This window comes from Podarcis pityusensis (assembly GCF_964106645.2).
Source record: "Podarcis pityusensis genome assembly, chromosome: 18".
In the NCBI taxonomy this organism is placed as follows: Eukaryota; Metazoa; Chordata; class Lepidosauria; order Squamata; family Lacertidae; genus Podarcis; species Podarcis pityusensis.
Window position 1 is genome coordinate 3,764,227 of NC_138043.1, and position 13,743 is coordinate 3,777,969.

The window sequence follows — 13,743 nt, forward strand, 5'->3', positions numbered from 1 at the left end:
AGGAAAAGGTTCCCTAACCTTTAATTTAATTTTTGGAGCCCCTCTGCAAGCTAACAGGTCACTCAAAGGCAGCCGGGGGGGGTGAGGAGATAAGTTAGCCTCCCCTTGGGCTCTTTCCCTTCCTGCTTGCCTAGAGGCGATTCGGAATGCTCTGTAGGTGACTAATAATAATAATAATATAATAATTTATTATTTATAACCCCGCCCATCTGGCTGGGCTTCCCCAGCCACTCTGGGCGGCTTCCCAAAGAAAAATTTAAAATACTGTAATACATCAAACATTAAAAGCTTCCCTAAACAGGGCCGCCTTCAGATGTCTTCTAAAAGTCTGGTAGTTGTTGTTCTCTTTGACATCTGGTGGGAGGGCGTTCCACAGGGCGGGCGCCACCACCGAGAAGGCCCTCTGCCTGGTCCCCTGTAACTTGGCTTCTCGCAGGGAGGGAACTGCCAGAAGGCCCTCGGCGCTGGACCTCAGTGTCCGGGCAGAACGTTGGGGGTGGAGACGCTCCTTCAGATATCCTGGACTAGGCAAAGTGTCGATTTTTGGAAAAAGAGATTTATCTTATTTTCCTTGTTTCTCCCCCAAAAAACCCACCTTCTACAGTCGCAAGCATCCAGACCGGAGCAGTCCGTAATGCAAGCGTTGGAAAGTTTAACAGAAACTCAGGTAAGGACATTTTCGGCTCGGGACGTGTGTGTGTGTGTGTGTGTGTGTGTGAAAATTTCTCCCAAAATCTTATTTTGTTCCATTGCCTGAAATTGCCCTGCGAGGACTACAGGGCTTGGTCAGTGGCACGCTGCCTCAGCCCTGGTGACCTCCAGATCTTTTCCTAAAGAATTTGACCCTCCCTGTGTATTTAAAAGAAGGATTTCAAAAGAAAAACGAGCTCCGCTTCTGCCTTTGGGTAAAACTTCCTTCTTTCCTTTCGGATCACTTCCCTGATCACCGCCGTATTGACTTGGGAACTTTAGTGCGGTTAATTTTGTACCTCGATTGTACATCTTTTCTTTTCCCCAATCATCTGTGGTCCAGGATATCTTTGGCCCCGTGTGTATTTTATTTTATTTATACATTCAACGTATCTTTAATACATCTTTAATTGTCGCCATTTATCTTACTTCCCTCCCCTCCGTGAGGGTCTTAATTTATTCCTTGTTAAATTGCATCTCCTTAATGACCTTTAATGTACATATTTTATGTACGCTGTGCTATTTTTACCTGTTAGCCGGCTTTGGTCGGGGAGGGCGGGATAAAAATAAAAAAATATTATTATTAAAGCACTATTTCGACTAAAGCAGTCGCTTCCCCATAAAATCCTGGGAGTTATAGTTTCAGGGTGCTGAGAGAGCGCTGCAATTCCCAAGATGGTTAAACAGCCCATTCCTCTTTGTAGGGGAACTCTGGGAATTGCAGTTTTCTGGTGGGAACAGGACGCTGCCTACTGACTCTCAGCACCCTGAAACTACGTTTCCCAGGATTCTTGGTGCACCGTGACTGCTTTAAATGTGGAGCGATGGGACTTGAGAAGGGGGAGTGTCTGCTTTGTATGATCTCATTTTTTGCGAGGCTTAAAGGCCATAGAGTTGAAGGAGGAAGTAGGAAAGAGTGCCGCTCTTTCCCACTTCCTCTTTCATCTCTATGGGCTTTTCGAGGCTCTGGATGAATTGCACCAAATCTGAATTTTCGTTTTATTTTCGCCTGCTCTGGTGGAGGGAGGGCAGAAGGGGCTAGAGGGAGGTGTTGCCGTGGGGCTTGCTCTAAAAATGCAGATGCGTCTGTGGGGGCCTGATAAGTTGGCAACCGCTGCCTTTAGAGAGAACCTAGAAGCCTAGCCTTTTGATGGATTTAACTGAATCCTGTAAGGGAAACTTGTGACTATTAAAGGTGTGGATTTGTCTCCCACATCACGATGGGCTTTCAAAGCTGGGGGGTTCAGGACCCTTGGAAAGCCAGGGTTGTTGTCAATAATAATAATAATAATAATAATAATAATAATAATAATATTTGAGGAGACTTCAAGGAAGGCTGCTTAACACTGATTTGGCTTGGTAATCCTTCAAAGCTAGAAGAAAAAGGCAGCGGGATGAGGGTCTCTCAGCTATAGGTCTACTCTGAGTAGGGCTAACATTGCACATGGCTCATGGCAGTCTAAATTACATAAATGAGTCCTGATCTGTTGGTCTTCCGGGGCGAATGAATCTAAAATGCTCTCAAAAGAAAATTGTGGTGGCTGGCCAGGAATTGGGCCAAGGGGGTGGGTGGGAAACATCTCCCCTTTATTGCCCCCCCCCTTGCAAGCAAAGAAGTTCCCTTCATCTGCCAGCTGCCACTGTTTAATATCTCTGGCTTTGTCCTTCGCCATTAGTCTGCTAGCCACAGAAATGAACGAACAGAACCGGCCGCAATTTAAAACACATCACAAAAGGAAAAAGCATTGGGGAGGGAAGAGGAAACCAAGCGGGCACCGATTCTTAAAATGGTTGTGGTCCCGTTGAACTTAATGAACAAGGTGAACTGGGGGGGGGGTGTCCATTAATTCCGGGGGTGGGGGCAGCCTACCCTGAATCCAACATAGCTGAATGAAAACCGATTGTCTTTATAATCCTCGTGTGATCAAAACGAGCGTTTTGATAATGTGATTTAAAATCAAGGTGTGAGCCCCTTTCCAGTCGTCCTGTCCCCCCCGCAGCCCCAATAAGTAAAAAGAAGCATTCTCACAATAGCAAAGCGGATGCCTGTCATTTAATTCCAATAGACCCACAACTTGTAGTAATCACCCAGTTTGGGGTGGTTTTTGTTGTTGTTTGCGATTATTCCCCAACACCAGATTAACCAGAGCATTATATCACTCTTAAGGCACCTCGAATTTACTATGTGGTGCCCAGGGTTTAAAAAAACTAAAGGTAAAGGGACCCCTGACCATTAGGTCCAGTCGTGGCTGACTCTGGGGTTGTGGCGCTCATTTCGCTTTACTGGCCGAGGGAGCCGGCATACAGCTTCCGGACTAAGCCTCTTCTGGCGAACCAGAGCAGCGCATGGAAACGCCGTTTACCTTCCCGCCGGAGCAGTACCTATTTATCTACTTGCACTGGCGTGCTTTCAAACTGCTAGGTGGGCAGGAGCAGGGACCGAGCAACGGGAGCTCACCCCGTCATGGGGATTCGAACCGCCAACCTTCTGATCAGCAAGTCCTAGGCTCTGTGGTTTAACCCACAGCGCCACCTGCGTCCCTTAAAAAAACTAGGCCCACGTTTATTTTTTTAAAAAAATGAATGTATACTAGGGCAATGTTGTGGGGCGGCCACTTAATTATTATTATTATTTTGTCTCCTGCCCAAGCGCAGATAGGCTTTTGGCTGGCGGGGGGGGGGAGAGATTTGGGGTGCAGAGTAGCAGCAAGGGGGGGTTGAAAGAGTCCAATTTCTCCTTCCTCTCCCCCCCTCCACCCCACAGCCTGATCATTATATGGAGAAGAGAGGGGCGGGGAATTTTGATTTATTTGAGGCGCTCTTTCTCTCTCTCAGCCCTCGTGAGAGTAGGAGCCTCGGGAAGAGGCAAGGGTGGAATTTGAGGGGGGGTTGGCCTATTGATGGCAAGGGGGGGGTTCACACCAGGAATGCAAGCATTTTTTTGTGGAGGGGAGCTGAGCCGAGTGGCAGCCGGCCATCTGTTTCTGGTGGGGCTGGCTTTGATTATTCTGGCTGCTGTGAAACCCACATTCCTTCCTCTTTGTGGAGACTTTTCTCTTGGTAGCAAAAAAATGTATTGGGGGGGTTTGGGGGGGAAGAAGCGTGCAAAATCTGGTTGCGGGAGGGTGGCCGGGTTTAAAGACTTGCCCTTGGCTTCCTCTGAAGTTTTGATGCTAGCCTGGCATTTATTTCGAAGTTCTTCTCCATTGAAGTGAATGGGTCTTAGTTGTGTCACGATGGCTGTACTGAATCAGGCCCAGTGGGTTTGGCGCAGAATCCTGGCCAGCCACATGCTTTCCCTTTAATTTCGAGCCTGCGCTACTTGCAATCTTGTATGCATTTAGTGCACGTTATTTATTTTTATTTTATTTGTATGCTGGGTCTGACTGGGTTTGCCCAGCTACTCTGGGCGGCTCCCAACAGAATATTAAAAACACGACAAAACGTTAAAAACTGCCTTAAACTGCCTTCAGATGTCTCCTAAAAGTCAGATAGTGGTTTATTTCCTTGGCATCTGACAGGAGGGCGTTCCACAGGGCGGGTGCCACCACCGAGAAGGCCCTGTGTCTGGTTCCCTGTAACCTCGCTTCTCGCAGGGAGGGAACCGTCCTAAGGTCCCAGGCTGGGTGTCAGCATTAAAGCACAACTTTTTAAAACAACTTTGCGACCGTGAAAATTACCATTTCGTGCATCTCTCTTCGTAAATATTCATTCTCTGTTTAGTAAATCAATATTACTCATCGCCATCTTCGTATTGTGAAATGTTGCGTTGTTTTTAATGTTGTGAACCGCTCGTGAGATCTATGGGGCCGTAAAGAAATTTAATAAGTAATAAAGCTCCCTAGAATCTGTCACATGTCCCCTGTATATGTGCATGTATATACCGTATTTTCCGGCATATAAGACGACTGGGCGTATAAGACGACCCCCCAACTTTCCCAGTTAAAATAAAGTTTGGGATATACTCGCCATATAAGACTACCCCTCTTCCAACGCACACCAAATAAAATTTTAAAAAAACCAGTCTCCAGTCCAGCTCAGAAATCCGCTCCACTTCCCAGTGGCCGGGGGCTTCTGGGGCCAATTTTCAAGCGTATTTCTAGAGAGCTTGGGGTCCTCTGATTTAATGTGCGGTCGTTTTATCCTTTGGTGGGGAGTTGCTGCCGGAGCTGCTGCTGCTGTAGCCGGCGTATAAGACGACCCCCGACTTTTGAGAAGATTTTCCTGGGTTAAAATGTAGTCTTGTACGCCAGAAAATACAGTATATCTAAATATCTCTATTTATATAGCAAGCTCTGCGCCTGAAGGCTTGCAGTCTTTATGAATATTATTTAAAAACAAACACACACACACGAGAGGAAAGAGAGTTGGGGAGGGAAGAGGAAACCAAGCAAGCTCAAGGCACCAAACTGCTTCTGTGTTCTTCCTAGGACAGGGAAATGGCGGGGGGGGTGAACCTCTCCTCTCCCCCACTCCCCCTAGCAAACCTCTTCTTTGCCTAGATTTTCCACAGAAGGGAACGCCCAGTTACTGTCCGGGTATTTACTTGGGGTGGGGAACAGAGAGACAAAACCAGGAAGCCCCCCCTCTCATTCATCCTGCGACTGTTCTGCTCGCCTCAAACGGCTGCCCGTCTTCTTTCTGCTAAGAGCAGAAAAATCTGCTTCCTCGAATGTTTGGGGTGGGTCTTACGAAAGATCTGACGCCCTTTCCTGAGATCTGGGTGCAGGGCGGGGGGCTGAAATCTCTCGCTTCCGTTCGTTGAGAGACGGGGGTGTGTGTTTTATTTAATTACTGTTGCTGCGTTCTCCAAAGCAGCGCTCCCCCACAACAAACCTGCGAGGTAGATTAGGCTGGAGGGGGTGCAATTGCGGGGGGTGGGGTTTCAACCCCTGTCTCCCACGGGTTCCCCGCCCTCGATGAATCGCCTGCGAGGTCGGCCGGGCCGAGATAGCCAACGCCTGCCCTGAGGTCACCCGTTCAGCTCCATGGCCAAGTGGGGATCATAGCTGTCAAGCGTCCCTTATTTGGCGGGACAGTCCCTTATCCCAGCGCCATGTCCCGCTGCTGTCCCTTATTGATGATGTCCCTTAAATAAGCTACTGAAGGTAATGGGGCCCTTTCTATGTCCAGCTGTCCTTTGTCAACAACAAATTGTTGCTGTTTTTTTGTGTTGAATATATGCTATATGGTAATTAATGGACCTAATAGGTATTTAAAGCCATTCGCATGCAACAAAATATGTATTTTATCAAAGTAATTGTTGATCCCTTATTTTGGCTGCTGATCCCTTCTTTTCGAGGCTGCTGGTCCCTTATTTTCAAACCTGTAAGTTGACAGCTATGGTCGGGATTCGAACCCAGAACCTAGTAGTAGTAGTAGTATTACCCTGCTGAGAATCTCCTCTTTTACAAGCCTGTGTGGGTTTGCTCGGCCGAAATCATAACCTCTGTGGTGTAGAGCCAGTGTGGTGTAGTGGTTAAGAGCGGTAGTCTCATAATCTGGGGAACCGGGTTCGCGTCTCCGCTCCTCCACATGCAGCTGCTGGGTGACCTTGGGCCAGTCACGCTTCTCTGAAGTCTCTCAGCCCCACTCACCTCACAGAGTGTTTGTTGTGGGGGAGGAAGGGAAAGGAGAATGTTAGCCGCTTTGAGACTCCTGAAGGGGAGTGAAAGGCGGGATATCAAATCCAAACTCTTCTTCTTCTTCTTCCTCTCTTGGGTTGTGTTTTGGTTTTCGGGATGGGCACCGTTTTTGGCGATGTTGTTGGACTACAACTCCCATCATCCCTGAGATCTGGCCTTGCTAGCTAGCTAGGGGCGATGGGAGTTGTAGTTCAACAACACACAGGTTGAGAAAGGCTGGTTTGGACTGAGTAACGCTGTGCTAAATTTCCTGTTCCTCCCTGACGTTGAGTGTTGCTGTTTTTTGTGTGTGTTTATTTGCTTTGCAAAGGGTGGGGTGGTCCAGGAAGTCTGTGGGGCGCCCCTCCAGTGATGCGTGCCACCCTCCTCTCAGGGAGGGCGCCAACCGCCCGCCCGCCCCACCCTCGGAGCGTGGCCGTGGTGCCACCCTCCCAGAGCGGCGGGGAAGCGGGCAAGGCGAGGGTTACCTCGGGCCAAGTTTTCTGAACACGTCGTCAGAGAAAGGAAGAATTCGGTGTACTCTGAGTCATCTCTGGTTTCTGGGAACTGGGGCTCAGCTCTTGAGCTGGATTCAGAGGCAATCAATTTATATTTCTTCCTTCAGAAGGCTTTCTGAATCCTAGCAGGAAAATAATATTTTTTCCCCCCTTTTCAGATGGTTGGCACAGAAGTACGTCTCTATCTCTTTCTTTCTTTCTTTCTTTCTTTCTTTCTTTCTTTCTTTCTCTCTCTCCCGCCCTCAGCCCAAACCCATTGCCATCTCTCTAGAGAACATGGAGTTGGGTTTCTGTGTGTGTGTATCTTTTTCCCACCCACCCAGTTCCCTCCCAGAAGACTGTGCGATTGTGAAACTTGCATCCTCCGGCGAAGATAACCCTCTGAGGTTGTGTCGCAATCACTGTGACTGCAGGTTGTTGTTTTTTTAAAGTTCCCAGCCCCCCTCCTAGCTTGTGGAAAGGCTTATCGGCGGCCTTGACGCGTTTGTCGAGGGCGGCAAGTTCCCTGAGCATGTGCAGAGTGCATTCCCCACCCACCCAGGGCGGGTGTGCAGTTGTGCAACTTCATCCTCCAGAGCAGGTAACAGGTTTTGAGTTTTGATTTCCCCCTCTGCTGTGTTTTGCAGAAAGGTTTGTCTCTGCTTCCAGGGCAGCAGGGTTTCTGAGCTTGCGCAGAGTTTCTTCCCCCCCCCCCTTTGCCTCTGTCGTGAGCCTTTGGAGTGGGCGTTTTGCATGAGATGTGTACGTGTATTTCACGTTACAAGCTGACAAGTTAAGAGACATTTTGACCAGAGTGTGGGCTCAGCCTAGCCGCAGCCGAGTGGTAAATCAGGTGTTTTGCACGTAGAAAGTCCCAGATTCCGATTCCCAGTATCCTACAGGTAGACAAAAATGAGCCAGGTAACAAAACAGCTTCCTGTCTTCCTGGCTCTAAACCAGGAAGTGGCAACAATTCCTTAGAGCGCACGCAGAGTGCCTGGCAACCAGAACCAGACCTATAGAGCTAAGGGATTTAGGGAACTGTATATCCACACTGGAAGGTGCGACCTCAAGCCGTCTTCCTTCCCATTTGTAAAAAAAAGTGGCACCTCTATGAGCCCGCTAACTTTCCTCTTCCCTCCCCAGCGCTCTTTCCTTGCGTGGTACGTATTTTAACGTATTCGTTCGTAGAATTGTAAAGTGCGAAGCATACTGCTAGGTTCCTCTGGTCCAACCCTTTGCAATGCCTCAGACCTGGGTATGCTTCCCCCCCCTTAAAATGCCCCCCCCCAAATTACCTGCATTAGCGCTTTCTCTCTTTTAAACCAGGCCCAGTGAGGTATAAAGTTGGCATGTGAATTGGCCAACCTGGTGTCGTCCTGGGACTCCCAGTTCCCACCCGCCCCCTGCCCCCGGGCCGGGAACTGTAGCGCGAAGCGCCTGGCGGGCGGTGTTGGGCGGGTGTCCTCATCCGTGGTTCCTTTGACCCGTTGTCTCTGATTCCAGGCTGGCAGATCTACGCAGGATCTGGCCCTTTCCTCTGCCTATTTGTGTGTTTCTGTGCCTGCGTGCAGATAATTGGGCCCCTTCCTCCTTTCTCTGTTTCTTTCGTTCTCTCTCTCTTTCCAAAGAAGCGAGCGCCAGGGGAAGATTTTATTTTTAGTCCTGCCAGGCTCCTGTGGCACGGAGGTGGCTGGTACTCAAGGCAGCCTCCGGTTAATGACAGCGAAGGGCGCTCCATCTTCAGCCTGGCCTCTGACGTCAGAGGAAACGCGAGGAGGAGGGCAGAGCGAGAGACGGGCTCTCTTCTGTGGCAGGGGCAGAGTGCCTTAATGGTTGGAGCGCCAAACGGAAAACAGATGGCAGCTTTAAACAAAAAACTGAGGAGGGGGCGTTGAGCCTTAAGGGGGCTCTGAGCTCTGAGTCACGGGTGGGTTTAGTTTTCTCCCAGCTGGAGAGCCCTCCGTTCTTATTTCAAAGAGCTGTGGAACTGGAAGGGGGAACCCCAAAGGCCATCAAGCCCAACCCCTTGCAAGGCAGAAATTTTTTGTTTGTTTGTTTTTTGGCATCAAATGCATGTAGATTCTAAGCTATTTCCCCCCGTACTGGTGCACAATCCCGAATTAATTGGTGTTTGCTTGGCTCATTCCTCCCTGTGCTATACCCTCAGTCGCAGAGTCTGTGAAATGGGTTTGCGATATCCTCTGAGGCTGCAGTGACATAATGTGCGGTCGTTATTTCATTTGTTCTCCTACGGCTTCATGTTGTTGAAATGCTTTCTGGTCAAATTTATGGCCCTTGCGATTTGCGGGGGGGGGGGGGGTGTTGCTTTTGTATTTTTCAACGGCTGGCTTTTGGGGGGGGGCCACAAAATAGGTCTCTGCATTTCTTGACCTCCCACCTTCCCCTGGTGCCTAGTTTCTATAATAAACAGATAATCTGTTTACCTGGGGGGTGGGGTGGGAGGCAGAATAAACCCCCTCCACAAAATTTATCCCCCTTTTTGCCAGGGGGACAGTGTACTTGAAATCCCAGCAGAGGGGCTGCTCACGAATTTACAGCGGTGAGGGGGGCAGAGAAAATTTATCCTTGCAGAAAAGGCTCCCCCAGACCTTTTCTGCTTATGGAAATTGCCATCTGGGCTGGCGTGAGGCTTTTGAGAACAAAGGAGCTCACTCCATTCATCTGGTGGAGCGATATTAATTTTTTTTTGGGGGGGGGGGAGCCTTAAAAAGCATTTTTTTTTCCTGATGGGAAGATTCTCTTCCAGCTGCGTGCGACAGACGCCCCCGCCCCTCCGCTGTTTAATCAAAATCAATAATAAATATTGCTTGCTGCCTATTGCGCGGTGATGGGTGGTTGTTTTTTTATAACCTGGCGGGTGTCCAGCGGTCTTTTGTGCCGCCGGTGGGGGTGGTTGCTGCAGGGAGAGAGACACAGACCGGGAGTCGTGACTTGCGGCCGGCGGATTGGGGGGGTGCGAGGGTGCCTTTGACGGCAGAGGATCCTCTGCGGCTGGGCTGGTTTTGGAATTTCGTGACTGGCACAGGCCGGGGGGGGGGGAGGAATGCCAGACGCCTGGAGATTTGGAGAATGTGGCTTCTCCCCTCTCTGCCCCCCCCCACAGCTCCCCAGACTTGGGGGGGAGCAAAGGCCAAATTTCTAGTCCTGTAGATCTGCCCTGGGTCACCTCAAGCCCTTGTCGGAGGGCACGAGGTTGTCATAGATCAGGGGTCAGCAAACATTTTCAGCAGGGGGCCGGTCCACTGTCCCTCAGGCCTTGTGGGGGGCCGGACTATATTTTGCAAAAAAAAATAATGAACGGATTTCTATGCCCCACAAATAACCCAGAGATGCATTTTAAATAAAAGGACACATTCTACTCGTGTAAAAACACGCTGATTCCCGGACCGTCTGCGGGCTGGATTGAGAAGGCAATTGGGCCGGATCCGGCCCCCGGGCCTTAGTTTGCCTACCCATGTCATAGAGGCAAGCATTTGTTCTGGCCCTGATGGAAGAGACCTTCACACTTGCAGATAGACTACCCTTTTGCATGGCTGTTCCATATACTAGTTCCAAATAATTCGGTTGGAGGGGGGGTTGCTTGTGAGTCGCCTCCCCCTCCCTTGCTTTATTCTTGCTGCAACCCTGGACTGGTATGTTTGAGAGGCTCTGAGCTTCATGGCTGTGGGGTGGGGTCTGAGTTCGAAATCTCCCTTCCAGAGGCACCATGGGGGTCATCTGGTCCAACTCCCCTGCAATGCAGGAGACAGAGCCCCCCCCCCCCCAAAAAGATACCTGGGTTTCAGTGCAAGCAGTATTTCCGCATACCCTTCTTGTGGCAGTGAGTTCCGTAGGGTAATTACCAGAACAGGCGTGTTTTGCCCTCTTCTGTTTTGCCCCACATCCCTGGTAGCAATGTGGCGCATTGCGGCGACCAGGAAACCCAGTCTCTGCCCTCGAGGCGCTTACAGTCTTGGGTTCCGGCTGCGAATGAAGGCAGGAAGAGTGACGGAGGACTTACGTCTGCAATCTTCGCTTCCCTGGGGATAAGAATGCTTACTCTAGCTCGCGGGGCTGCACTCTGCACATGCTCAGGAACCCCTTGACATCACCATTCCTGGGTATTTCAGCCACTTCCACCCCAGTGTTGGCGAAGAGAGTAGAGAAACAGTTACCAGGTCTGAATATGCATGGTTTGTTAAATCAATGTATATTTTTTTAACAAACTGGCAGTTTTTTTGCTTGATGCTTTCGAAATGTGTTTTGTTTACGGCGCTGTTCCTGCAGAAGAAAGCAGCGTTGAGGTCCGTCCCACTTCTTCCGTGTTTAGATGCCTTCTAACCTTTCGAAAATAATAATAATTTGCGTGCTAGAGGCGGTTTCAGGTCTGCTTCCTGCAGGTAGCAGCCCTCTAAACCTCACTCTGCTCAACTTCCCGGCTGTCCGAAACTCAACTTCGCTGCTTTGCGCCCACTGCCTGCATCCGGCCCCCTTCAGTTCCCACGAGTTTCTCAGAAACTTCGAAGCCGGGGGGGGGGGTGTTGTCTTCCGTTTCTTCTGTGTGTGTAGATGGGGCACGCACAGTTGTGGGGAGGTCTAGGGTGTCTAGAGGATCCCAGCAGGTGCTGGGGGGGGGGTTGGAGTCGATCAGGGTCACGGATGACGCAAAGAGCATTTTTTGGGTGCGCTTAGATTTTTATTATGGGACGCGTGTGGCGCTGTGGGTTAAACCACAGAGCCTAGGGCTTGCCGATCAGAAGGTCGGTGGTTCGAATCCCCGCGACGGGGTGAGCTCTCGTTGCTCGGTCCCTGCTCCTTCCAACCTAGCAGTTCGAAAGCACGGCAAAGTGCAAGTAGATAAATAGGTACTGCTCCGGCGGGAAGGTAAACGGCATTTCCGTGCGCTGCTCTGGTTCGCCAGAAGCGGCTTAGTCCTGCTGGCCACATGACCCAGAAGCTGTACGCCGGCTCCCTCGGCCAGTAAAACGAGATGAGCGCCGCAACCCCAGAGTCGGCCACGACTGGACCTAATGGTCAGGGGTCCCTTTACCCTTACCTAGATTTTTATTACTTTTCTCTCTCCCTTTTGCTGACATTTCTGCAGCAGCAAGAAAGGAGAATTCCTCTCCTTCTGTGTGCATTGCAAAAATTTTCGGAAGCGTCGGTTGAACAACTCCTAGGCAGCAAGAAAAACAGAAGGGAAACTCTGTTCCTAAAACCTCCACTGCCTTTGCAGGAGGAATAAACTCCACAAATCTCTAAGGCAGGAGTCAGCAAACTTTTTTCCAAATCAAATATCCTTTATTTGGCATAGCAAAGCACACATTATCAAACAGACACAGCAAACTTTTTCAGCAGGGGGCCGGTCCACTGTCCCTCAGACCTTGTGGGGGGCCGGACTATATTTTGAAGGGTGGGGGAATGAACAAATTCCTATGCCCCACAAATAACCCAGAGATGCATTTTAAATAAAAGCACACATTCTGCTCATGTAAAAACACCAGGCAGGCCTCACAAATAACCCAGACATGCATTTTAAATAAAAGCACACATTCTACTCGTGTAAAAACACGCTGATTCCCGGACTGTCCGCGGGCCGGATTGAGAAGGCGATTGGGCCGGATCCGGCCCCTGGGCCTTAGTTTGCCTACCCATGCCCTAAGGCATTTTTGGAAAGGGACGCTGCGGCTCATCTAGCCCAACCCACCTGCAACGCGAGAACCTTTTGCCCCACGTTGGACTCGAACCCAGAACTCTGGAATTAGAAGCGTCTCGTGGTTTTAAAAACCCACCCACTTCGCGGCTGCTTTGCAGACCCTTATCTCAGTGGCAGCATGGAAGGGAGGAAAAACCAGATTATTATTCAGTTTGCTTCTCATACCCTTTACCTTCTTAAATTGGCGAGGACGAAATGTCTAGTTATGCTCTTTTAAAAGACTCCTCCCTAGACCAGCGAACCCCACCTGCTTAAGCAAATATTTACTGCTGTCTCCCCACACCCTCCCCTCCCGGGGACCAGGGCTTGTTCTGGGACTTCCCCACCCAAATCCCGGCAGATTGCACAGGTGTGTCGGGTATTATGGTCTGCCCACGGTGGTGATTGACTGCGGTGAGGTGGAAAATGGGCAGTGGGGGCCTGTGTTTTGAGAAACCCGGCCCTCCAATCTGCTGGCTTTCTCCACCACCCCAATGGAGCGTCAGCCCCCAGCAGGCAGAAATCTGTCAGGTGCAGCTCCTCCCAAACTCGGAATGACCGGCGGCAGAGCTGCACCTGTTGAACAGGCTGCCTGCCACGGGACCCAGTCTTTGAACTGTGAGTGGTGGGGTTTCGGCGTGAGGACTGTGCTCTCATCCTCCGCTGGAAACCTGGGCCAAGGGGAAACTGTTCCTAGGTTGCTGTTTTTGTAAGGACTGGAGGAGGCAAAATAATAATAATAATAATAATAATAATAATAATAATAATAATATATTTTTAAAAATTAGTTGTATCCCGCCCCCCCCCGACCGAGGCCAGGCTCAGAACAGCTAACATCATAAAAACAACACAATACGCATAAAAACAGACCCCGTATTTTTTATTATAATTACCGTATTTTTTGCTCCATAAGACTCACCCTTTCCCTCCTAAAAAGTAAGGGGAAATGTGTGTGCGTCTTATGGAGCGAATGCAGGCTGCACAGCTATCCCAGAAGCCAGAACAGCAAGAGGGATTGCTGCTTTCGCTGCGCAGCGATCCCTCTTGCTGTTCTGGCGTCTGAGATTAAGGATATTTTTTTTCTTGTTTTCCTCCTCCAAAAACTAGGTGCGTCTTGTGGTCTGGGGCGTCTTATAGAGCAAAAAATACGGTAGTTAAAAAGTAAGACTGTAGCTGTGAGCTGCCTCTGAAACCAGGCTTTTCCAGGTAGCTGCTCACCTATGGCGAGTCGGGC

The 13,743-nt window shown here is 49.9% G+C and overlaps 1 protein-coding gene across 2 annotated transcripts in view; it reads left to right on the forward strand.

The window, feature by feature from the left end:
• The window catches only part of MIDN (midnolin), a 49,271-nt gene that overhangs the window by 17,317 nt on the left and 18,211 nt on the right, over positions 1-13,743 (forward strand). For both annotated transcript variants that reach the window (XM_080989021.1, XM_080989022.1), the window contains exon 4: positions 605-667. In XM_080989021.1, coding sequence (XP_080845147.1) covers positions 605-667 — 63 coding nt within the window. The remainder of the gene's footprint in view (positions 1-604; positions 668-13,743) is intronic.